General features: G+C 42.8%; 1 protein-coding gene across 3 annotated transcripts in view; it reads left to right on the top strand.

The window, feature by feature from the left end:
* The first annotated feature begins 1,740 nt into the window (after nt 1-1,740).
* Nucleotides 1,741-25,405, top strand: part of Skil (SKI like proto-oncogene) — a 28,314-nt gene continuing 4,649 nt past the window's right edge. Inside the window, exons 1-6 of one of the 3 annotated variants that reach the window (XM_057756951.1) lie at nt 1,741-1,824; nt 4,411-6,163; nt 17,510-17,603; nt 19,839-20,068; nt 24,168-24,397; nt 24,602-24,826. In XM_057756951.1, the coding sequence (XP_057612934.1) occupies nt 5,071-6,163; nt 17,510-17,603; nt 19,839-20,068; nt 24,168-24,397; nt 24,602-24,826 (1,872 nt within the window). In that variant the 5' untranslated portion in view covers nt 1,741-1,824; nt 4,411-5,070. Of the gene's footprint in view, nt 1,825-2,709; nt 2,866-4,410; nt 6,164-17,509; nt 17,604-19,838; nt 20,069-24,167; nt 24,398-24,601; nt 24,827-25,405 lie in introns of those variants that run through there. The other 2 variants (XM_057756950.1, XM_057756952.1) reach the window with 2 other exon arrangements.

Genomic DNA, 25,405 nt, shown 5'->3' on the forward strand with positions numbered 1-25,405 from the left:
ATGGATCCAGTTAGGCTGGGTGGCTGAGCTCCAGGGTTCTGCCTTCTCCGTCTTTCCTCGGTGCTGGGGTTACAGATGAGCATTCCTCTGCCTGGGTTTTATGTAGGTACTGGGGAAACCAAATGCAGGGCCTCAAGCTCATACAGTACACACGACACAAATGAGTTCTCTCCCCAACCCCGACGATTTTCCCACAAGGCCTGTATTTTCTCTGTCCAGATCTGTTCTGGAATAATGAACCATCATCATTTGTTTTCAGGAGATATGGTCTCTGTAGTGTAGGCTAGCCTCTTTCTATGTAGCAGAGGATGACTTTGAACTTCTGATCCTCTTGCCTCCACCTCCTGAACGCTGGGATTACCTGTTTGTGTAGTGCTACGGTTCAACCCACGACTCGATATGTGCCAGGCAAGCACTCTATCAACAGGCTACATCCACAGCCCTAATTTTACATGTGTACATTTTATTGATAATTTTGAAAGATGTGGTTTAGAAGAAGCCTACCGGTCTGCAGCAGAGTTATGCAGACTGGCTCTGCTTAGGTTCACTTGTATTTCAAGCTGGAATTCATGGGTAAAGGGAATTTTATTTTGTAATTGAAGAATAATGTTGCAAATGCCCCCAAAGCTTGGTTTTGGTTGGTTCTAGCCACATAGCTGTGACTAGTTTCTCAACCATTATATACCTAAAATCAGACACAAAAGATCCTTTCCTCAAAAATAGATTCCTGGAGAGAGCAGGAGAACAGCAGGAAAAATGTATTTGATTTTCTAAAATGTCTATGTCCAATTAATTTTGTTTCTCAGGCCTTTGGCCATGGTAGCAAGGAATAACTTTTATGGGTGATAAGAGGACTACTAAATAATTGAAGTTTCAGAATCGCTCAACACACACACACACACACACACACACACACCCTCAGTTATCTTGTTTTCTAAGTTTGTTTCTTCTGGCCCGATACAGAGCCAGGTGCAAGGTGACCAGATGCTTAGTCTCAGGACTGTCCTGGCTTTCACCTCGGCTCTCCAGGCAAACCTCTGAATATTCCGGCGGTTAGGGAATCTATTCCCCTAGACTCGCAGATGCTGCTCTCCCCCCACTGGCTCTGCACAGAACATCATTATCTTTGCTGAGCTTCTGTCTCTATGGCAATAACAGATGGGAAGTGCTGTGGAATTATTCATGTTCACACAGGCAAGCAGTCAAGGAGCGGAGGGTAGGAGGTGGGAGAGGGGCATGACCTGAGAGCACGGAGATGGGGGCCGACAGGAGCTGGGGCGGGGGCGGTGATGAGGCGAACATTTGTTAGATTATTGGGGGTGGGTGGGAGAAAAATCTTTGAGCCCCACAATACTCCCAATTGGACAACTGCAAATGTGGACCTAAACATGAGTAACCCCGAAGCGGTAAAAATAAAAAAACTGGACGGAAAAAAAAGAAAAAAGAAAAAAGGGGGGTTGGGGAAAGAGCGCGGCCGCTGAAGCTTGAGTTCCCTAAGTCTGCGCAGTGCTACTCGCTGCACTATTTCAGTTCCTGGTCCTGCGGTGGGGTGGAGAAAAGGGGATTTCTTGGTGTTTCGAAATGTGACGGCCCAGCTCCACAGAGTCGAATATTCGAACTGACTACCCTGGGTACGTTGGCTAGGAAGTCCCCCCACCCACCCCCTGCCGCCCGCCCGGCGGGGTGGCAGCCGAAACCTCCAAAGTGGTTTATCTTTCTCCTCCTATCGTCTCTGGAAAAAAGAAAAACCTGAAAACCCCAAACGACGCGCTCAGTGAATTAGAACGGGTCACTGTGGAGGGCGAGAGCAGCTGGGGCAGTCAGGTCTGTCCCGGCGGTGCGGAAACGGCGGCGTTTTTGGCGATGGCGGCCGCCAGGCGACCGGGCGAGGCCACCCCAGCGCGACCAGGCGGGGCTCAGCGCCGGCAGCTGGCAGGGCGGCCGCCGCGGGAGGCCCCACGGGGGCGAGGGGCCCCGCGACGTCTGCGCGCCAGACCGGGGGGGAGGGGGTGGCGCGGGGGTCGCCGGCTCCGGGCGGGGGCGTCTGCGCGGCCGGCTCACTCCAGGGGTCGCGGCGGGGAGCCGCCCGCGGGCCACCTCCGGGGCGGGGTCGGGCAGCCAGCTGCGGCCCGGAGGGGGGGTTGGGAGGGTGGCCGAGCCTGACCCCGGGCGCCGCCAGCTGCCGGGGTCGCGCACAGTGCAGCCTGCCGCGCCCTGCCCCCTCCACCCTCCTTCACCCCCCCTCCCCGCCCGCCGCGCGGCGGCCCAGCGGCCAGGGCGCCCCCGGGTCTGGCCCGTCTCCACACGGCGGCGGGCGTGGCGGGGGCGGCCCCAGACAGCCGGCTGGGCGACTCGGGGAAGGAAGGAGGGCGGCGGGGGTGGGGCCGAGGGAACATCCTGTCTGCGCCGGGCACCGCAGACAGCGCCGTGCGCCAGCCGCCCAGACGGCGCGCCGGGCAAGCAGCGCGGGGCACGCGCGGGGGAGGGGGCGGGGGAGAGCAGGCGCACGCGCGTGCGCGGCGGAGGCGCCAGGCGCGCACCCCGGGGGGGGGCCGGAGAGACGTGAGCGCGCAGCCCGCGAGGAGCCACAATAGGCCAGACGGCGCGCGCGCCCGAGGGACTGGCTGGCGCGGGGCCGCGCGACGCCGCTGGCTTCGTTCCCTCCCCTCCTCCGCCCGCCGCCCTCGCTGTCCCCCGGGCGGCCGGAGACGGCGGCGGCGTCTGCGGGAAGCCGTGTCTCCGCAGTGACGTGGGCGGGCCGAGGGCCGGGTGACGTCAGAGGCTGTGTGTAGCGATGTGTGTGGGGTTCGGAGCGGCGCCGGCACAGCGAAGGCGGCGGGCGAGCGGCGGCGACGGCGGGCACAGGTGCGGCCGCAGGTCGCGAGGGGACGTGAGGGGCGTGCGGCCTCAGGGGACGCTGAGGCGGCGGCGGGGGTGATGGGGAGGCCACAGACCCCGTGGAGCTTCCCGGGGCGCGGAGGGCCGGAGTGGAGGGTCCGGGATGTGTGGGGTCCCGGGCGGGGTCGCGGGCACGGGGCGCGCGTGGGGGTCCCACGGGGGTACAGGCCTCGCGGATCCCGGGACGAGTCGGCTGGCGGGGGATAGCGCTGCACTTGACCCGAGCGGCCGGGAGACCTGGACGCCGGTCATCGCCGCCATCCCCCTGCCGTCTGCACTCGGCGGGGATGCCCCGGGCTGGCCCCAGCTCTGAGCGTCCGGCCACGCGAGCTTGCGGGCTTCCGGACTTGGCGCCCAACCTGTCCGCGCCCCCGTGGGTGCCACGGCTCGGGTTAAGTGTGGGGGGTGGCGCAGCCCCAGGGCGCCGAGGTAACCCCGGAGAACTTCCCGGGGACGGGCTGCGTGGGGGATTTCCATCGGCGGCCCCCGCGGTGGGGCGATGTGGGGAGGGCACTTGGGGTGATCCCAGTCTCGGGTGGGGGTTGGGAGGACTCCTCCCTCTACTTCCCTCTGCCCCCTCTCACCTCACCAGACGTCCGGAGTCCCCTGCTTTTCTGTCCTTCCTCCTTCTGTCGAAGATGGGTGGGTGTCTGCGTGGGCGCACGGCTCTGGGGGCGCCCCTGGGCTAGGTCATGCCTCCTGCCCTTTTCCTTGGCTCGCCTTGGGCTGAGGTGTCCCTGTAGTGGCGAAAGTCACGGCACGGCGGCTAGGTGGCTTTCGGCGGTAACCCTTTGGGTTTGTGTTAACATAAATTGCTGGGAGTTTAGAAGGCAAGGTTTTCTTTTATCGGCTGCTGTTGGGTCTTTCTCCCCGGAGGGAAGTGGAAGAAGACTCTTTTTTCCCCCACTCTGCCTCCATTTGCATTCTTTGTGAGGTCTGTCTGCCTTGTGCTTTTTTGTCCCGGATTAGTCTTGCTCAAGGATGGAGATTTCCAGGCATGGAGTCTTAACAGCTTTTGGCTTCCATTAAGCAAATTCGGTAACCTTTTAAAGGGAAAGCTTAATTCCCCCCCCCCCTTCATTTCAGAGAGGTAGTTTATATTGACTAGATGAATTAATCCACTTGAGACTAACTTAGTTACATATGGTAGGCATATTACCATGTATCTGGTTCTTTATGAGAGCTGAAAATACAGGCTTTTAAAAATGAGATAGACGATTACTTTTTAATTAAAATGGCATAGTTGGGAAGCCTCTGGTACTGAGTTTTGTTTACTGCATTCTAAATTTGTACTTTTCCTCATTTGGAGGGATATTTAATGCTCCTATTATCCACCTTCTGGGCTGCTTCCTACTTTTTAGATAACTGGTGTTAGATGGAAAAACGTCACTCAAGTGTTACCTTTGGTAAAGTGAACTGAGTTTAAGATTAAGAAACTGGTTTTAAATTGACCCTTTGGCCTCTGGAGCAAATTCAATTGTAACTCTTCCCCACCCTTTTCTCTCCTTCCAGGTCAATTAAAAGAAGAGTGAACTGTAATCCTTGAAGATAACCAGGCAGGGTTTTTTGTTTTTTTTTAAAGTATATATAATTTTTTTAATTGTAAAAGTTCAGGTGGAGTCAGGCTGTTACTGGTGTAGAGGTTTAGACTTTACCACATAGCAGCGGACCACCATTTTCATTGAAGTTATCCGCCCCCCCCCCCACTTCTTTTTTGGTGCCCTTGGCATAAATGAAATCCGTTGCATCATTGTAACTCATGCTTGGGTGTAGTTTTAGGATATAGTAATGGCAGAACTTTGCCACATGCTTTCCTTCGAAGACAGAACCACCAAATGCAGCCATTACACCGAACTTCGGGCAAATTGAATTGAGGAATTAGCCTTATTTTAACACAAATATCCGAAGAAATCAAGAAAACAAGATTTTTCTCAGAAGTCTGCTTATGATTTATTAGAAGCAAATCAGAAATTTTGTAGTGTTTTCTGTTATATCCTAAGGTATAACTAAACCAAAACCAATTTGCACAAATTTATTGAGCAAGAAATTCATCTTTGGAAACTAAACATTTTCTAGGGAGTCATAATCTTTGTATACATTATCCTTTTCAAATTAGCAACTGTATACAACATGCCAATTGCAGACTTAATTATTTAAAACGCCAGTGTAGTCATGGAAAACCTACAGTCCAGTTTCTCCTTAGTTCAGGGTTCAAATAAAAAAGTGAACGGAATGGATGATGATGGCAGCCCTCCCATGAAAAAAATGATGACAGACATTCATGCCAATGGAAAAGCACTAACCAAGGTGAAGAAGGAGCATTTGGATGACTATGGAGATGCATCAGTGGAGACCGATGGAGAGCTTGCCAAGCGAAACTGTACTTCCATGCCTGAAACTTTAAATTTAAACCCCAGTCTGAAACACACACTGGCACAGTTCCATTTGAGTAGTCAGAGCTCTTTGGGTGGACCAGCAGCATTTTCCGCTCGCTATTCCCAAGAAAGCATGTCGCCCACTGTGTTCCTGCCTCTTCCATCTCCTCAGGTTCTTCCTGGCCCTCTTCTCATCCCTTCTGATAGCTCCACAGAGCTCACTCAGACTGTTTTGGAAGGGGAGTCTATTTCTTGTTTTCAAGTTGGAGGAGAAAAGAGACTCTGTTTGCCCCAAGTCTTAAATTCTGTTCTCCGGGAATTTTCACTCCAGCAAATAAACACAGTGTGTGATGAGCTCTACATATATTGTTCACGTTGTACTTCAGACCAGCTTCACATCTTAAAAGTGCTAGGAATCCTTCCCTTCAATGCCCCATCCTGTGGGCTGATCACGTTGACAGATGCGCAAAGACTCTGCAACGCCTTACTGCGGCCGCGAACCTTTCCTCAAAATGGTAGCATAGTTCCTGCTAAAAACTCTTTGGCCCAGTTAAAGGAAACTGGCAGTGCCTTTGAAGTAGAACATGAATGCTTGGGCAAATGCCAGGGTCTCTTTGCACCCCAATTCTATGTTCAGCCTGATGCTCCCTGTATCCAGTGTCTGGAGTGCTGTGGAATGTTCGCACCCCAGACATTTGTCATGCATTCTCACCGGTCACCTGACAAGAGAACTTGCCACTGGGGCTTCGAGTCAGCCAAGTGGCACTGTTACCTTCATGTGAACCAAAAATATCTAGGAACACCCGAAGAAAAAAAACTGAAGATAATTTTAGAAGAAATGAAAGAGAAGTTTAGCATGAGAAATGGAAAGAGAACCCAGTCAAAGGCAAGTTTCTTTTTTTAAGTAGCGATTTTTGAATAGTGGTAATGATTTCTTAGTTCTGTGTCTATTCATTGTATTATGAAGCTGTGCTTCGACTTACTCATGTTTGTGAAGTTTTGACCCGTAATGTTTTTTCCTGTATAATCTCATCTGAGAGAACTAGGATCATTCCCATTTTACAGGTAAGAGAATGACTCTCAGCCTGGAGGTGTTGTGGCTTCTCTTGGCCAATCTTTCACACATCCTGCAAATTGACTGAATCTGTCACCGAGGACTCTTGCACTTAGGTGTTGTGTTGTCTTCGTTCACAAATGGTACAGCTGGCTAGAACTGGTTTGGTGAGGATTGGTCTGTACCCAAGTCAAATTAAGATATTTGAGTAATTTGGTATGAGTAACCAGGATTTAGGTTTTTTGTTTTTTCCAGACAGGATTTCTGACTGTCCTGGACTTCTGTAGATCAGACTGGTTTCGAACTCACAGAGAGTGCTGGGATTAAAGGCATGCGCCACCACTGCCTGGCTCAGGATTTTGTTTTTAATACAAAAGAAAGGAATGCTTTTGAAAAGTTGTGACACAGGAGCAGAATAAAGATTATTTCAGATTAACAAACTATTGCTATAACAAGCTTTTGGCAAAGTGATCTTAAACTTTACTCTTTCTACAGCGCTATCTGCTAGGCTAAGATAACTAATTATCTTATGCCTGAATGAAAGATGAGGTTTGAAGTGTTAAACCTTGATGTGGTTATTTTATATATTTTTCTACGTGGTTTAAAATTAGTATGTAATATACCTAGCACTGTTTAAAATGTATTGAGTGTTACTCTGGAGCTGTATTTCATGTATAATTTTATTTAATAAATTCTTATGGCAAGATTGTTCACATTTTAAGAACACAAGAAGACAAAATTGATCACATTTTAAGTTTTCCACTATTTTTTCTTTTCTCCTTTAAAGTATCACTTTCTATTTACGGAGGAAAGTTTATTAAATCTCAAGGTTGTTCACAGCAGAGTTAGGTAGGCTTACATTATAATTTAATATTGGGTGTTCTGTGCTTGAGCTCTTGAACTTCAGTGTCTTTTAAGGCAGTAGTTTGCTGCTGAAGCTCAACATGGAGAGAATTAAATTTAGACCTTTCCTTCCTTACTCACTGCTGTCCCAAAAGTTTACACTGAGACTCATCGCCAGCGGCCACTAGATAAGTTTTATTCAGGCGCAGTGTTAACTGGTTTTAAAGCAGGATTGACTTGATGCCATTACTTCAAAAGTGTGAAACTCGCTCTAGCTCTGCTTGTACAGTGCCGGAGTTCCTGCTCAGAGGGCTGTATTTGAAAATGAAGGATGTTTCTTTTGATACTTCTTTCTTGCCCTAGCTAACTAGGGCCACTACCCTTCCATGTCTGACTGGCCCTGTTACTGCCAGGGACTCTTGCTCAGCCCCTTACTCCTGACAAGTGGTGTTGTGCTTGGGTGAAAACCTGTCGAGAAACATGGCTGAGTTTCTTTTGAAAAGATAAATTTACTGAAACAATTGAAACTGTCCTTCACTTGGGATATAGTAATATAGATACATTTTTTTATTTGATTTTGGGAAGGGATGAGAGTCTTCCTTATTTTAGTTTTTTTGTTTTGTTTTTCTCAGAGTTTGCTGGAGGTTTTGTGCCATGTTTGCAGTTTTATGTGAATTGAAGGAAGTTGGGGGAATTTAAGAAAATTTCATCAAACCTTTTAGAAAAAAATTAGGGTTTGTATTTAACAGTGCTTAAGCAGTTTTAAAAATGTAATTACTGCAGTTTTAAAATCTCCTCTAAACATGGAGAGGTAGATTTTAAGGATCTGTGAGGGAAGTGACTTGAACTTTTGTCTTTTGTACCTGGTGTGTATCTAACTGGTGCCTGGTAGGAGGAGCTGAAGGTAGGTCTGACTTCAAGGCTAGACATTTCCCTGAAGCAGCAGCAGCTGCATTTGAGGAATAGTACTAGAGCTTAGTTTAGCACATGGCTCTTAAATTTTTTATTGACTGCACGAAACTGTAGTACTTACATGGGAAGATAGTCGGGTTGGACAGCGTGTTTGGGTATTCAGGGAATTTTAGTTGTTGGTTGTCAGACAAACCAAATTGATGAGCAAACTCATTTTAAAACGGCAAATCAGTCTTTTGTTTAGCTCAAAGACTGTGCTGGATATTTTAAGCTTCTATATGAAGGAAATTATATTTAGTGTGACCAATGTAATTTGATATGATTTATGTAGTCAAAATACTGGTTTTGGATTAGAATAAAAAGAAATCTGAAAATAGACACTTGTTGGAAATGTAGGAACTTATTCTAAATAACAGAAATTACATTAGTAATGACCAACAAGCTGTTTATTTGCATAGCTAATATTTAATTTGCATAGTTAGCTATATTTAGATTCTAGGAATGAGTGGGGTAAGTGTTCTTAGAGCACTGAGTTTATCCTAGAACTAAGCTTATTCTTTGTAGAAACTAAAACATTCTGGAACTTTCTTAGGTTGTCAGAGATAAGCATGATGGGTCTGGATACATACATAGTTTAGTTGGTAGAGAGCTTACCTAACCTGCACAAAGTCCTGGGTTTGATCCCCAGCATTGTATAAGCTGTGGGGGAGGGGTAGCACCTGCGGTTTTGTATTGGGAAGTGGAAGAAGGAGGGTCATCCTTCAATATAGGGAGATTGAAGGACCTTGTCTCAAAAGAAAAATAATGCATATAAGTTTAGATATGCTTGGCTTGCACTGTAGAATGGGTATTTCCAGACTGATAGTAGGTTTTTTTTTGATGTGCTTTTTATTTTAAAAAGTGGTTGTTGTGTTTTAGAATGCATAACTAATATGCAAAAATACTGTTTTCCTAATTCGTTTTCGCCTTAAGTTGGTATTCAGACAGATAAGAATCAGATCGAGTCTCTGCTTTCAGAGCAAGGCTAAGTAAGTACATCATTGGCAGATAAACCTGAGGGATGATGCTCATGACTATTTCAAGCACATAGGAAGAGGTCATTTTTAGTTAGCTTACCACAGAATTTTAGGTGAGTCTTCACTGGTCATCTCTAATTCACTAGTTAAAAATCGGTATATGCCAGGCTGGAGAGAGAAGAGCGTTAGTTGCTCTTACTAAGGATGAAGCTTTGGTTCCCAGCACCCACATGGCAGCTCACAGTCATCTATAACTCCAGTCCCAGGGGGTCTAAATAAAGCCCTCTCCTGGCCGTTGAAGGCAACAATATTCAAACAAACACTCATACAAAAATTATTTTTAAAAGGTTGTATATGTCCTTGAAGTTTATTAAAATTAAGATTTCTAAGTTAGACTCATCTACTTACTCTAGTACGTTAGGATAGTTTTACTGTATGCAAAGGGAGTACTGGTTTTTAGGTTATTTGTGATGCAGACAGATTTCCTAAAGATAAACAACTTATCTTGTCCTGGCTAGTAGAGAAAACGGGTAGCTTGTGTTAGCCCTGGGTTGAGCTTCAGTACACCCCTCCCCGAGAAAACATGAACCGTTTCACTCCCTGTAGTTTGGCATTTTTGTTTCTGTAGTGATTACTGGAACACATTTCTCCTCTCTTCCAGAGTGTTTTATATGTGTGTGTGTGTGTTTTGTTATACCCCTAATGATGGAAGTACACAAATACGTTATTTTGATATTTGGTATTATATTTTTTTGTAGTTCTGAGGTCGAACCCAAGGCATGTGTTCTACCACTGAAGTAGTAAACCTCCCTAGCCCAAGGAATTTTTTTTCTTCCCAAGACAGGGTTTCTCTTTGTAACCCTGACTGTCCTGGAACTTGCTCTGTAGATCAGGCTGGCCTCAAACTCAGATCTGCCTGCCTCTGCCTCCTGAGTGCTGGGATTAAAAGCATCCAGCAGGATTTTTTTTTTTTAAATAATGGCTTACCCTTTTATAATGTATATAGTTTATATCTACAACTTAGTGTAACTCGTCAAATGAGAGAATGAACGTGAAAGCCTTTTGTATAGAGATATCAGATGGAATTGAATGATTACTGAAATACTAATGTATACATGAGGATTCCTCCTGCACATCTTCACTTACCAAACATGAAACAGGTCTGTCATGAGAAGCAGAAACATTTAGATTATTTGTACTAGTAGACTGCAGCCCAAACAGGCATGTCGATTGGTTCCCTTGGAGATGATGCCCATTCCTAGGATAGTTGATTACTTTGAGGTTTTGGATAATGGAGCTCAGTACAGACTTGTTTGGATTGGGTCAAAGTTTGGTACACCATTTTCTTTGGTAGTGACTCTTGATGGGGAGTTTATAGTGGTTGAGTTTTCAGTTTAATCTTTTAGTAGTAGGGGTTCCTTGATTTTATAGTGAAGTTTTAGAATGCTTTGGGAATAGTACTGCCATGTTTTAATGAAAAAATAGGATGTATTAATTTTTTAATTTAAAATGGAATTGTTAGCATTTTTTAAGAGATGCGATTTAAGAAAAGTTAGATATCGGTTCTTTTTATCTTGAGTTCCTTTTCACTACAACTTTTCCTCTGTACCTTTTTCTCCTGTGAGGCTCCATGAGAGAAGTCAGCCCTGCAGGAAATGCCTAGGGAGCGGCTTTGCCAGTTCTCCCAAGAACAGTGTGGTGTGCCAGTGCCATTCCAGCCTGCTGGAAAGGATTAGTTCACCACACACAGTCAGTGTCTTGGCATTTTTAACCTTCTTCATAACCAGGTTGAGAAGGTTAGAAGGAAGGAGCATGAAATCATTTTAGTAGGTCATTAGTATTTTACAAAAAGCCAACACAAAACAGAATAAAATAGAAAATTGAGGATATTATACACAGTAAGGCCAATTTTCTTTTTGTATTGGTAGTGAACAATATTTGAAGGCCCAAATCAGACCATATTTTTAAAATGTATGTGTTTCCAACTAAGATAGAAAAATAAAGCCTTTTATTTTTAATTTTAAAAGCACAAGGGGGACAAATGGAATACTAATAATAAGAGGGTAGACGGAATACAGTGATATTAATAATAGCAGCAAATGTAAATGATCTAAACACTCCCATTAATGGCCAGATTTACTAGGTTGGCTAAAAATAGCACAATTATGTGCTGCCTAAAAGAAAACAATTGTAGGGGCTGGAGAGATAACTCAGTGCTTAAAAGCTGCTCGTTCAGAAGACATAGGTTCAATTCTCAGCACCCACATGGAAGCTCACAACTGTAACTCTAGTTCTGGAAAATCTGACACCTTCACACAGACATACATACAGGCAAAGCATCAATGCACATAAATAATTAAAAAAAATTCAGATACAGAGTCAGTGAAATTAAAAGTTGAAGCATGGAAAAAGATGCACCCTCTGAAATCTTAAAGAATTATTTTGCATCTGGAGAGCTGGCTCAGTGGTTCGTTAGACCATTTACCGCTCTTGCAGAGAACCTAGGTTTGATTACCCACAGGTGGTGATTTACAGGCAATTGCAGAGGATCCATTACCCTTTTGCCCTTCTGGTACCCACCCATACAAGCAGAAAGCCTTAGGTTTATACATGTTAAACATTTTGACAGATATTTCAGTGAAAATACAGTTATGGCATTGAGATTACTGCTTTCCTTAGTTTACTTCAGCTGCCAGGGTTATCTGAAGGAGTCTGAATTGGGGGATTATCTCAATCAGATTGGCCTGTGGCTTGTCTTTGGGACAGTTTCTTTATTGCTAATTGATTGGGAGGGCCACCCCCTGGGCAGATGTTCCTGGCTTGTAGAAGCAGGGAAGATGAGCAGGCCAACTTTCCTGCTTCATTTTTTCTGCTGCCTCGATTCCTGCCTGAGCTGTCCTGAGTTCCCTCAGTGGTGGACTGTGATTTGGAAGTGAAAGTTACATAAACCGTTCTTTCATCCCCAAGTTGTTTTCCATCAGTGTTTTGTCACAGTGACAGAGAACAGACTAGAACTCTTGTCTGCTTAACTGTCTGAGGATGTGACTCAGTGGCTGGAGGCTTGGCTGGTGTGTACAAGGCTCTGGGATTGGATCCCAAGCACCTGGGGCGGGGGTCCAGCACATTGATGTTTGTAAAGTTTATAGCAATAGTTACAACATAACATTTTTTCTTAATTTCTTTGTTAATTCCTTGACAAGAGTTTTATCAGTTCAGGTTGCAAAGGGACAACTGTGCTACCAACTTCACATGAAGTGTAAGACAATGACTATATATTTACTATAAGAAGTGTAAGACAATGACTATATATTTACTATAAGAAGTGTAAGACAATAACTATATATTTACTATAAGAAGTGTAAGACAATGACTATATATTTACTATAAGAAGTGTAAGACAATGACTATATTTACTATAAGAAGTGTAAGACAATGACTGTATATTTACTATAAGAAGTGTAAGACAATGACTATATATTTACTATAAGAAGTGTAAGACAATGACTGTATATTTACTATAAGAAGTGTAAGACAATGACTGTATATTTACTATAAGAAGTGTAAGACAATGACTGTATATTTACTATAAGAAGTGTAAGACAATGACTGTATATTTACTATAAGAAGTGTAAGACAATGACTGTATATTTACTATAAGAAGTGTAAGACAATGACTGTATATTTACTATAAGAAGTGTAAGACAAGCCGGGCGGTGGTGGCGCACGCCTTTAATCCCAGCACTCGGGAGGCAGAGGCAGGCGGATCTCTGTGAGTTCGAGACCAGCCTGGTCTACAGAGCTACAGGCTCCAAAGCCACAGAGAAACCCTGTCTCGAAAAACCAAAAAAAAAAAAAAAAAAAAAAAGAAGTGTAAGACAATGACTATATATTTACTATAAGAAGTGTAAGACAATAACTATATATTTACTATAAGTAGTGTAAGACAATGACTGTATATTTACTATAAGAAGTGCAGCCTTTGCTTTCCAGCCAGGCTTTTGTCGGGTGTGTGGGAAGTTAACTTCAGTGTGAGCAGCAGGCACTGATGTGACTCCCTGTGATCCAGGGGATCAGCCCTCGATAAGTTAATACAGGTGCTTAGATCATAGTGCTTCAGTTCTGCATTGGGTTAATTCTCAGTCAAGTGAGGCGTAAACGTAAGCCTGAAAAACTCCTAAGTAGCTGTTTGCTATCTCATAACACACGTTTCTTTCAATTGTTGACACGCTCATTCACAGCATGCTGGGCACACTGAGGAAACTGGATACCATTTGAGGGATTGGGTTTCTTTCAGTAAAAGTTGTTGGCAGCTATTGGGTAGGAGGTGCTTTGTATACTTCTGATATCCTTTATTGACCACTTGAATATCTTTGTTATATATGATCTGAAGACCCAGTGCCAGGGATACCATACCAAAGGAGGCATTTCTTAAGCGATAGTGTCTAGGTTATCTAGTGTCCTTGGTAAGGTTGCTGACAATTGATGTTGAATGTATTACATAATAATGCGCATTCTATTTTATTCTTTATATAAGTATTCCATTAAGACTTTTGGTTTTTTTCGAGACAGGGTTTCTTTGTAGCTTTGGTGTCTGTCCTAGAACTAGCTCTTGTAGACCAGGCTGGCCTCGGACTCACCGAGATCTGCCTGCCTCTGCCTTCCGAGTGCTGGGATTAAAGGTGTGCATCACCACCACCTCGCATACTTGTGCATTTAAAACAACCCTGCTTTTAAAAGATTTTTGGGGAAGGGGGCAGCAAGATGATAGTGTGTAGGGGCATTTGCCATCAAACTTGAGTTCAGTCCCCAGGTTACAAATGGTAGAGAGAACTGTTTCATGAAAATTGTGTTTTGAACACACACACACAACACAAATACAGTCTTACACTCACTCTAAATGTAAACACATTAAAAACTTACAATCAGTGTTCATTACAAATTAAAGAGTATAATATTAATCTGATGTTATAATTGAAACCAAGCATACCACTTAAAAGCCAAGTTTATTCCTGAATGTAGGTCAAGTCCTCTAAGGACTTCAGTGCAGTGTGAATACAAGAAGCGCTGAACAGCTGGATGTGCTTTTGTATTTAAAGTCATTATTTATTAAAAATATATTGGGATCCTTTCAGTTTTGTATTGGTATCTAGTAGAAAAAGAAACTTTGGATTGAAATAATGTATCTAAAACTTTGCTTGTCTGTCTGAAAGGATGACAAGTGGGACAGCCCAGCTGTAGAAGCATTCTAAAATAGGAAGACTGCCTTAAACTACACACGATGTCCTTCTGTCTGCCAGGGGATGGAATGCTTATTGTTTAATGTTTAAGTACAGAAAGGAATAAATTGTCCCACATTGAGTGGTAAGATAAAAGGCTCCCGTTTTGATATCTAATTTGTATTTCTGATCAGGAGCATTACTCTGTTCTGTTTAATTATATTCTTTCTTTCTGAAAACCTAATTTGTATGTTGAGACAAATGTAGGCTTCGGAGAGAAAATCTGGCATGTCTGTGAATGTTTCGTTTTGTAATACGTGCTTAATTGTTTTTAACATGTAGTTAGGATAATTTGTTAGATGTGTTTATGGCTTACCGCAGCATTTTAGGCAAAATTAACTTGCAGTACTTCATCACTGTTGGCATTGTGCATTTTCTTTGGACTTACATTATTTAATTTGTACATCGGAGAAAATGTAGCCAAACATGTCCAGCTAAAGATGCCAAATGTGACGACTGTCTTTTGAGATTCACGGTGGCCAGTAACCGTGTCCTACTCCCTCTCATCCTTTGTCCTGCCCTCCTCTCCTGTTTCTTGGTGTTGGAGATTTAATCCTCAGCCTCACGTATGCTGGGCAGATACTTGGCCATGGAATCATTGAAGCTCCTTGCCACAATACCCTTAGAGTGCTATCCTGGAATTACTGAGCTACCCTGTCATTCAAAATCATTCAACAAATACTGCATGGTAGGCGGGTGCTGGATACGGAAAATACAAAAGCAAAATTGTGCTTGACTTCAGGTTACTGTCAGAGTCTGGATAGCCACTTACTAAGGTGAGATTGGCAGTTCTGACATTGGCTAGGAACAGTCTAGATAATCATTAAAGAGAGTTCTGGTTAGCTTCAGTTGTCTGCTTGGCATAGTCCACAGTTATCTGAAGGAACCTCAATTGGGGATTGCCCAGATCAGATTAGCCTGCCTGTGACTTATCTGTGGGGCATTTTCTTGATGGCTAATTGATGTAAAAGGGCTCACTCCACTGTAGGCAGTATCAGCCATAGCCAGGAGATCTTGTGCTGTATAAGAAAACTAGCTGAGGCCGGGCGGTGGTGGCGTACGCCTTTAATCCCAGCACTCGGGAGGCAGAGGCAGGCGGATCTCTGGGAGTTCGAGGCCAGCCTGGTCTACGAAAGCTGGTTCCGGGACAGGCACCAAAAACTACAGAGAAACCCTGTCTCAAAACAAAAAAAAGAAAAAAGAAAACTAGCTGACAGGGAGCAAGACAGTAAACACCTTCTGTGGGTGTTTGCTTCATTCAGTTCCTGCCTCAAGTTTCTGTCCTGACTTCCCATGGTGATGGACTCGTAATTGGAAGCGTGAGCCAAATAAATCCTGTTCCCCAAATTGCTTTTAGTCATGGTATCTAGCATAGCAGCCAAAAGGAAACTAGAACATGGGATATGCTCAGAATGTGGTCTGTGACTCTGTTGGTTGATTGATGTGAGAATAGGAAATAAAAAATAGAAATTGAGGGTGAATGATTAAAAATAAACAAATACAGCTACTTAAGGTAATGTTTCAGAGATATTGCTGAAATAACGGCATGACCAGGCATGGTGGCTCGAGCCCTTAATCTTACCTAGTACTTGGGAAGCAAAGGAAGTAGATTTCAGAGTTCAAGACCACCCTAGTCTACATAGTGAGCCACTGCCTCAAAAATAAAAAAAGACATATTGTGCTCAGATTATGAATAAAATTACCACACAAGTCAAAGTAGAGCTTTGAAATCAGATTCCAGCTCAAGGTTTTTGAAAACTTTTTGCAAGCTATTTTGAAGATTTCAGATTCCAGATAAACCTTTTAAATGTGTGGTTCAGTTGAGTGGTTTTAATTTTAAAAAGTCTGAAAATGATTTAGTGAACAGTATATCAAAAATGGTTTTATATATAAGATTAATTAAATGTTTTTTAAGTGAGTTTAACCAAAAAATTATATTTAATTCAAGGTAATCTTAGCTTTCTTTGGTTTGTTAGAGTAATTTACGGATGCTTATCCACACATCCACTTATCAAATAAGTTGGAATGCAAAATATTTTGCCTATTAAGCTACTCTTTTAAGAATTACAATGTTTAAAAAAAATTAAAGGCTTTGGAAATAAACTTGCCATTTGGGTTGTTTTTTTAATTTTTAAGGTTTACTTTTTCTGTGTATGAATGTTTAGCTTGTATATATTTATGTTTGTGCACTTCATACATGCTTGGTACCCTTGGAGATCAAAAGAGGATGTTGGCTCCCCTAGAGCTGGAGCTGGAGATGGTTGTGAGCCTCCTTTTGGGTGTTGGGATGAACCTAGGTCGCCTACAAGCGCATCCAGGGCTCTTAACTGAGGTGCTCTTCAGATCCCTAAAAGTGTAAACATTTAAGATGAATTTAAGTGTTTCAAGTAAGATCTAAGTGGTATACAGAATATAATTTGATGTCATCTGGATTCAAGACTTAAGTACTTTATAAGTGCTTTTAAAAAAGTTTTTAATATTTAATCCCAGCACTCAAGAGGCAGAGGCAGGCGGATCTCTGAGAGTTTGAGGCCAACTTGGTCTACAAGAGCTAGTTCCAGGACAGACTCCAAAGCTACAGAGAAACCCTGCCTAAAAAAAACAAAAAACAAAAAAATGTCTCTTAATATTTGAGGAATATGGTTTACTGATTCTTATTATCAAGCACAGTAGTTTTAGATTTAATTGGCCAGAGTATAGAGTGGTATCTAGCTAAAATTCTAGAAAGTGCTGTGCTGTCAGGTAGCGGCTGGGTATGATTGTGAGCAAGAGTGAGCGAGAGTCAGAGGTTCTCAGTGCTGTGTATTTTCAGGGTCCTGTTATATTATTTGAAATCGATTCCCAAAGTGTGAAATTGTTTCTGTTAAGCCATGCCGTTTGAGTGAACATATGAGAACTTGAGACCAGATAATAGCAGTTGCTAAGCTTTAAGAAATGAGACGGCACTGGGAGAGCACTCAGCAGACAGTGGCTCTGAAAGGTGTGGCGGGACGGCGATGAAGCCCGATTCAGAGTGCTTCCATGACACGGCCGAGGCCCGGGCTAATCCGTGGCTTCTGTCCCTTAAAGACTCTACACACAGAGGAGTTACCTTTGCGCTCAGTAACGTTCCTTTCCACATACTCCTACAGACAGATTCACCGTCAGGAATGGAACTGCCATCCTGGTATCCTGTTATAAAACAGGAAGGTGACCATGTTTCTCAGACGCGCTCATTTTTACACCCCAGGTGAGTGAGTTTTCATTGTTTGTTTGCTTATGATTTATTAACAGCTGTCTGTTAGGTATCATTCTGAGGAATGAAAACTGAAATCACTTACCTTTAGGTTTTCCCTGATAATAGACTTTGAAGATTCAGAGTTGTTTCAGACAAGTACATCAGGATTGAACACCTTTGCTTGTTTTTAATCATAGGAAAGTTGTTTAGCTATTTTATTAGAAAAAAAAAAAACCATAGAGTCTAAAGTGAAGTGAGTTGTAAAATTGTATTGAACATTATTACAATAATCTTTATTGTTTTTTTTCTAGAAATATAAAATTTCTACTTTAAAGTAGAAATTGAAAGAATTAATTTATTTACCTTTAAGAGGTAAACTGACTCTTCAAGATTGTGTTACTTTGCTGTTTTGTTTTGTTGTTTTTTGTTTGAAACAGATTCTCACTAGGTAGCCCAGGCTGGCCGCCTTAGATAGTCCAGGCTGGTCTTGAACTCATGAAATCTACCTGCTTCTGCCTCCTAAGTGTTGAGATAAGAGGTGTGCACCCCTCCCCCTAGCCTTAGTTTGATGATTATTATTTTTTTTTTAAAAAAAATTGGCTATGAAACTTGGAGATTTTATAATAACCACATCTTTCACAATCCAGTGTTTATATTTCAATAAAAATGCATCCTGGTTGTCAGTATTAGTTTATACTTCACACATGCCCCCCATCACAGTCATACAGTTCCCAAATAAGTCTTCAGGGCACTGCTAAACCTATGAGAGGTTCTGTTGGTTTAATTTTAAAGCAGAATACCAAGTATTCAGAACCAGACGTAAAGAGTAGTAACATAACTATCCTGCGTACAAAAAGGGAGATGTAAACGGACACTAAAGTGCAGGGCAGTGTTGGTTAAGTGACCATAAATCTTTTCATGTGTTAAATAGCTCAAATTTGTTACAAGAAGCTTGCATAAAATTACCTAATGAGTAATTTTATTTGCACTTTGAGAAAAGTCAGTAGTTCTTTCAGCTTTAGTTTTGTATAGTTTATTATTTCTGCTTTATTAAAAATTGGTTTTGTAGGGGCTGGTTTTGTGCCGACTTGATACAAGCTAGAGTCACTAGAGAGGAAGGAGCCTCAGTTGAGGAAATGCCTCCATGAGATCTAGTTGTAAGGCATTTTCTTAATTAGTGATTTATGGGGGAGGGCCAGCCCATGGTAGGTTGTTGGTGAGGGAAGTCCTTCTGTGTTGCTTTCATTGGTTAATGAATAAAGAAGCTGCTTCCAGCCAATGGCTTAACAGCATATAGCCAGGCTGAAACAGATAGATAGATATATAGAGAGTAGGCAGAGTCAGGGAGAAGCCATGGAGCCACCAGAGGACAAAGACACAAGCCACTGGGCAGAACCTTGTTGGTAGGCCACATGGTAAAAAATAAAATAATAAAAACAGGTTAAGCAAAGATGTAAGAGCTAGCTAGCAATTCACTTAAGTAATTGGCCAAGCAGTGATTTAAACAATACAGTTTCTGTGTGATTATTTGGGTTCTGGGTGGCCAGGAATGAACAAGTGGCCTCCTACAACAGGTGGTGCCCTCCCTGGGCTGGTGGTCCTGGGTTCTATATGAACGCAGGCTGAGCAAGTCAGCATCAGCTGCTGCCTCTAGGTTCCTGTCCTGACTTCCTTTGGTGATGGACAGTTACCTGTGGATAAGAAGACAGGCACCAGAGGAGCCTGCACTGTTCTCTCCCTGCAGCAAGCCTCACTCAATGAAGCACAGCGGCTAAGAAGTTCCATGAGGAACTTCATGCCTATAGTTATCTGTGTCTTGAGAAAGGCTCTCAATGTCAGCCTGGGGAAGCAAGCCTGGAGTTCACCGTGTTGCCCAGGCTAACTTTAACTCATGGCAAGTTCTCCTGCTTCAGCTCCCAGGTTTTGGGATTATAAATGTGGGTTGCCATACATTAGGTTTCATGGCTTTAGTTCTCAGGTGCTTTTGAGGGAAGAGGAAGAGACTCACTTTTTCTTCAGCGTCTTTTTGGTATTTTGAAATTACGCATAAAATAACAAAAATCCCTCAAAGTTTTGTTATCCATAAGTCCTGACTTTTTTCTAAGAAATCTTTTTGTGATCTCTGTTCTTTGTATTTTACATTGATTGTCCTAGTAGCAGAGAGTTGTTTATACAGAGACACCACGTCTGGATTTATACTTAAGCATGATATGTAATGTGTGTTTTGTTTCACCTCTCTGTTTCCAGCTACTACTTGTACATGTGTGATAAAGTGGTTGCACCAAATGTGTCACTCACATCTGCCTCCCAGTCTAAAGAGGCCACCAAGACAGAGACAAGTAAGTTCATCTCCACACAGGCAGAAAAGCCTCATGGTAGTAGTAAACATCAAAAAACAGTGTCTTACCCAGACGTCTCACTTGAGGAACAGGAGAAAATGGATTTAAAAACAAGTAGAGAATTATACAGTCATTTAGGTAAGTATTTAGAAGTTATATTTTTAAAATCAGCTGGTTAAGAAACACATTTAATCATTATTTTAAAAGCCTTTTCTATTTAAGGTAATTTCCCCCCATATAATCACAGCTTTTACTTTAAAACAGTTTTAACTTTGAAAACTCAGGGTGATTTCTTGCACCTCAGTTGTGAGCTTTCTAGAATGGTGGCAGCCTGTGGAGGCTAGTGAAGAGAGGAAGCGGCACGGCTTCAGTGCAGAGGGCTTTCTCACTCGTCCTTTCTTCCTTCCTCTTGTTGGTAGCATCCTTTAGCACTTCCTCGTCTTTTTTCTGATTTCTTTCTGTGAGCTGAGATGCTGTTTATGTGATGTTAAGTATTTAATATTGGACTCATGGTTCAGGAATACAGAACTGGGGCTGCTTACACAGTAAAACAGACGGCATTGATGCAGATGCTGACTTACCAGTGTGTTTCCTGTACCTTTAAAAATGCCATGGACTGCTGGGTGGTGGTGGTGCACACCTTTAATCCCTGCTATTGGAGGCAGAGGAAGGCAGATCTCTGTGAGTTCAAGGCCAGTCTGGTCTACAAGAGCTAATTCCAGGACAGGCTCCAAAGCTACAGAGAAACCCTTAAAAAAATTGCCATGGACCACAGGAGACGTGTGCATGTATGTGTTGCCCTATCCCATTGGACATTGCAGCTTTGCTCAGTGCCATGCGGTTGAGATCATTTGGCATCCTGCGAGTTTTCAGGCAGTCTCTCTGTTATGCTATACTACTGTCAAAAGTTTGACAGCTTCCTGTGTTTGATCTGCTACTGTTGTGACTTGGTTTCCTCTGGATTGAACTATGATGGGACTAATTCATATATCATTATATTTTCATTATTTGGTTTCCTAGTTTATTAGATGGCTCAGTGATTAAGAGCATTTATTGCTCTTTGGGAGGACCTGGGTTTGATTCCCAGCACCCACATGGTAGCTCACAACTTACCTGTAACTCTAGTTCCAGGGAATTTAATCTCCGTTGCAGGCAAGACACTGGTGCATATAAAAATTAAATCTAAAAAAAAAAGTTACCTTTGACATACCATATAACTTAATTGTGCAATTCATTTGTCTTAAGTGTAATGACCGTGTTGTGAAAAGCCTGATACTGTTTGATCTCGAGCATTGTCGTGGCTCCCATACGCATCCCCGGCGCCCTCTGGCAGACACCCCATTCTCCTTTCCCTTAGCTCCTTGTCTATGTGTGGTCATAGGATGTGCTTATTCAGACATTTTAGATAAAAAGGATAATGTGTGTTTTTATTAGGCAAGGTTTCAGTGTCTGCACATCTGTGTCAGCACGTGTTACTGCCTGTTCTGGGTGCAGGCATTGCAGTGGTTATGGTATAGAGTGCATCTGTCAGCATGTGTTACTGCCTTGTTCTGGATGCGGGCATTGCAGTGGTTATGGTATAGAGTGCATCTGTCAGCATGTGTTACTGCCTTGTTCTGGATGCGGGCATTGCAGTGGTTATGGTATAGAATGCATCTGTCAGCATGTGTTACTGCCTTGTTCTGGATGCAGGCATTGGAGTGGTTATGGTATAGAATGCATCTGTCAGCATGTGTTACTGCCTTGTTCTGGATGCAGGCATTGCAGTGGTTATGGTATAGAGTGCATCTGTCAGCATGTGTTACTGCCTTGTTCTGGATGCAGGCATTGCAGTGGTTATGGTATAGTGTGCATCTGTCAGCATGTGTTACTGCCTTGTTCTGGATGCGGGCATTGCAGTGGTTATGGTATAGTGTTGTATGTGATTTTGGTTTGTAATTTCCTAATGGTTTAGATAAAGTTGAGAATCTTTTTATGATTTTCTGGACATTGGATATTTTATTTGAGGAAAAACTCCAATTTGCTTGTGTTTAAATTGGGTTGTATCTTTCCTGTTAAGTTCCAGTAGCTCATTTTATAATTTGGTTCTTATTAGATATACGATTTGCCATTCTGAAGTTCCCTTTCACTTTTTTATTTAGTGATCCTTAAAGCATATGAGGTTGCAATTTTTATGCAGTTCAGTTTGATTAATTTGCCTTCTTACCTCAGGTGTCATACATAAGAAAGTGTTGTCTAGTCCAAGGCCAGGAAGATGTATACTTAATGATTTCAGCTCTTACAGTTAATTCTTTATCTCATAATTAGGTCATTTTGAATTGATATTTATACCATTTGGGGGGCTTCGAGACAGTATTTCTCTGTAGTCCTGGCTGTCCTGGAACTCGCTCTGTAGACTAGGCTGGCCTTGAACTCACAGAGATCCTCTTGCCTCTGCCTCTGGAATACTGGGCTTAAAGGCATGCACCACCACTTCCTGGCCTTGAATTACTATTTATATACTGTGGGGAGTCCCACTTTTGTTTCTTAACATGTTAGTACTGCTGCTCACTTGTTGAAGAGATTGTTCTTTCTTGGTTGAATTGTTTCTTTCCTGATTGAATTGTCTTGGAACAATAGTAACAGCAATTGATGAATGTATGGATTTCTTTCTGGACTCTTGAATTCTTGGGAATTGGTCTTTTGAGACAAGAACCTCCCAGGTAGCCCAGATGGGTCTTGAGCTTGTGACCTACACCACTCTCCTGTGTGTTGGGATCACAGGTGTGTGTCATTTACCATTCCTGGCCTGGATTCTGATTTTTGATTCTGGATTCTTTTTGTTAGCTTTTTAAGTTAGCATAAAATAGTAGGGTCCATTATTATATTTTCATACATACTCATCACTATATTTTGCTCTAAAAATAGGGAATGCTTCACAAGTTTGCATGTTGTCCTTGCTCAGAGCCCATGTCTAATTTTGAATCATTCTGCTTTTAGCATATATGCTATTAAAGTGAGCATTTGGACTCTGAATTCTTTTTTCCTGATTTCAGTGTCTAGTCTTGTGTCAGTAACAATTTTGATTGTGTGTGTATGTACAATGTATGTTTGTGTACATGTATGTGTAGTAAAAGGAGCGCGGGCTGCTTCCCGCCGCCTAGCTTTTGCCTGAAATAATCACGGAGATCTGTATTAATTAAATTGCTGCCTGGCCTATTATCTCCAGCCCCTTATTGGCTAACTCTCACATATTAATTTAACCCATCTCCATTAATGTGTATCGCCACTTGACTGTGGTTTACCGGCATGAGCCTAACCAACATCCATCTCGGAGAAGAGGGCCATGGTGTCTGCCACACTGCCTTCCTCCCAAAATTCTGTTCTGTCTACCACGCACATCTAAGGGCTGCCCTATCAAAAGGCCTAGGCAGTTTCTTTCTCTTTTTTTTTTATTTTGGTTTTTCGAGACAGGGTTTCTCTGTGGTTTTGGAACCTGTCCTGGAACTAGCTCTTGTAGACCAGGCTGGTCTCGAACTCACAGAGATCCGCCTGCTTCTGCCTCCCAAGTGCTGGGATTAAAGGCGTGCGCCACCACTGCCCGGCGGCAGTTTCTTTATTTGACCAATGAAAGCGACACATAGAAAGAAGACCCTACTACACGATGTATGTACACGATGATTGTGTGTGAGGACATGTGGAGGTTAGAGGACAACTTTGGGTATTGGCCTTCACCTTCCACTTTGAGGCAGTGTTTTTGTTATTTTTCTCTTGAGCTTCTGGGATTTGTCTGTATCTGCCTTTCTTTTTGCCAAGGATTCTGGGGATTCAAACTCAGGTCTTCACTTAAGTGGCAAGCACTTTACCGGCCCCACGTTGTGATCTCTGTAGCTTGTAGGAAGATAGGAAATTGGGGGTTGTGAGCCCTCCACATTTATTACTATTTTTCTAGATTGTTGTAGCAGTTTTGAATTTCTCACATTTAAATGTGAATCTTAGAATGAGCTAGCGGTTTCTCTGAAAATAGAGCTGGGTTTTGCTGTGGAGTACACGGAGTAGGTAAAGCCTTTTAGTTGATGAGCATTGTAATTGTCATTGTATGCATTTGGCGCTGCTTTTGTTAATATTCTTCCCTGAGTATCTTACTGCTTTTGGGTGATTTAGAAATGGAATTGTTTCTTAATTTTGCTTATGGATTGTTCCAGAGACTTTTTACCATTGATATTAATACTTTTTTTCCTTCTGTTTCTTTCCAAAGATCCATTGATCTCAAATAATTCTGTGAGTAAAAAGAAATCTGAGTCTACTGTTTGCAACTTAGTGAGAGACATAAGCAAGCTTGATGCTGAAGCTTCGTCTCCGTTTCTGGTCAGAGATGTTACTTGTGAGGACGACAAGGGAAAGATTATGGAAGAAGTGATAAGAACCTATGTAAAACAGCAGGAGAAGCTGAATTCAATTCTGCAGAAGAAGCAACAGCTTCAGATGGTAAATTGACCTAAGAAATAGTCATTATTATGATAGTTTTTCATGTTGAGAAAGTCAGAATGCGATGCAGCAGATGGACTTAGGGTGGTGCAGTTCTATGCTAAGAAGGCGTACTTCACGTCAGTCACTTCTCTGTAGCATGCTACATAGCTGACTTAGGTTTTCCTGAGGGGATGGAAATAAGGAGTTGTCACTATGTTACAGGAAGTGGAGATGCTGAGCAGCTCTAAGGCGATGAAGGAACTCACTGAAGAGCAGCAGAATCTACAGAAGGAGCTTGAGTCTTTGCAGAATGAGCATGCTCAGAGGATGGAGGAATTTTATATTGAACAGAGAGACTTGGAGAAGAAGTTGGAGCAGGTGATGAAGCAGAAATGTACCTGTGACTCAAACTTGGAGAAGGATAAAGAGGCTGAGTACGCAGCCCAGGTGAGAGCACCAGTCACTCAGCATGGGTGGGCACTCGCTTCCCAGGCCAGGCTTCGGAACGGAAAACTACTTTAAATACAGCTTTATGTTCTCCACTAAGAATGCTGGGATTTAAGCATTTGGCTTCAGTAAGATTTTTTTTTAACCTTTATTATTTTCAGTTTTTATTGGGATTCTGTAATTTAGTAATTACTGTCTGTATGTAAAGTTTGCATCTTTTTGGGCTAGGGATATAGATGAGTATTAAAACACCTTAACATGCATAGGACCCTAGGTTCAATCTCTAGCACCATATAAATAAATAAACAAATAATTAGCATATAGTTTCTTTGTTATTTTGATATAGTATGATGAGTTTTTGTTCCAAATTGGCAAACCTGAGTAATTCTGTTACTGTTATCACAAATATGGAGGAGATGAGCACATTATCATAGCAGCTGTGGAGAGAGTTGGAGTGAACTAGAAGCCTTTGGGGAATATGTTGCATGCTCGTTCCTCTCCTGTTCCTAGAGTTCAGTCATGTCAGATGTCAAAAGGACTGGTGTTCTGAGGTGTGCATGGGCATAGTTCATTTTGTAA

This window comes from Chionomys nivalis, chromosome 24 (genome assembly GCF_950005125.1).
Source record: "Chionomys nivalis chromosome 24, mChiNiv1.1, whole genome shotgun sequence".
Taxonomy (NCBI): domain Eukaryota; kingdom Metazoa; phylum Chordata; class Mammalia; order Rodentia; family Cricetidae; genus Chionomys; species Chionomys nivalis.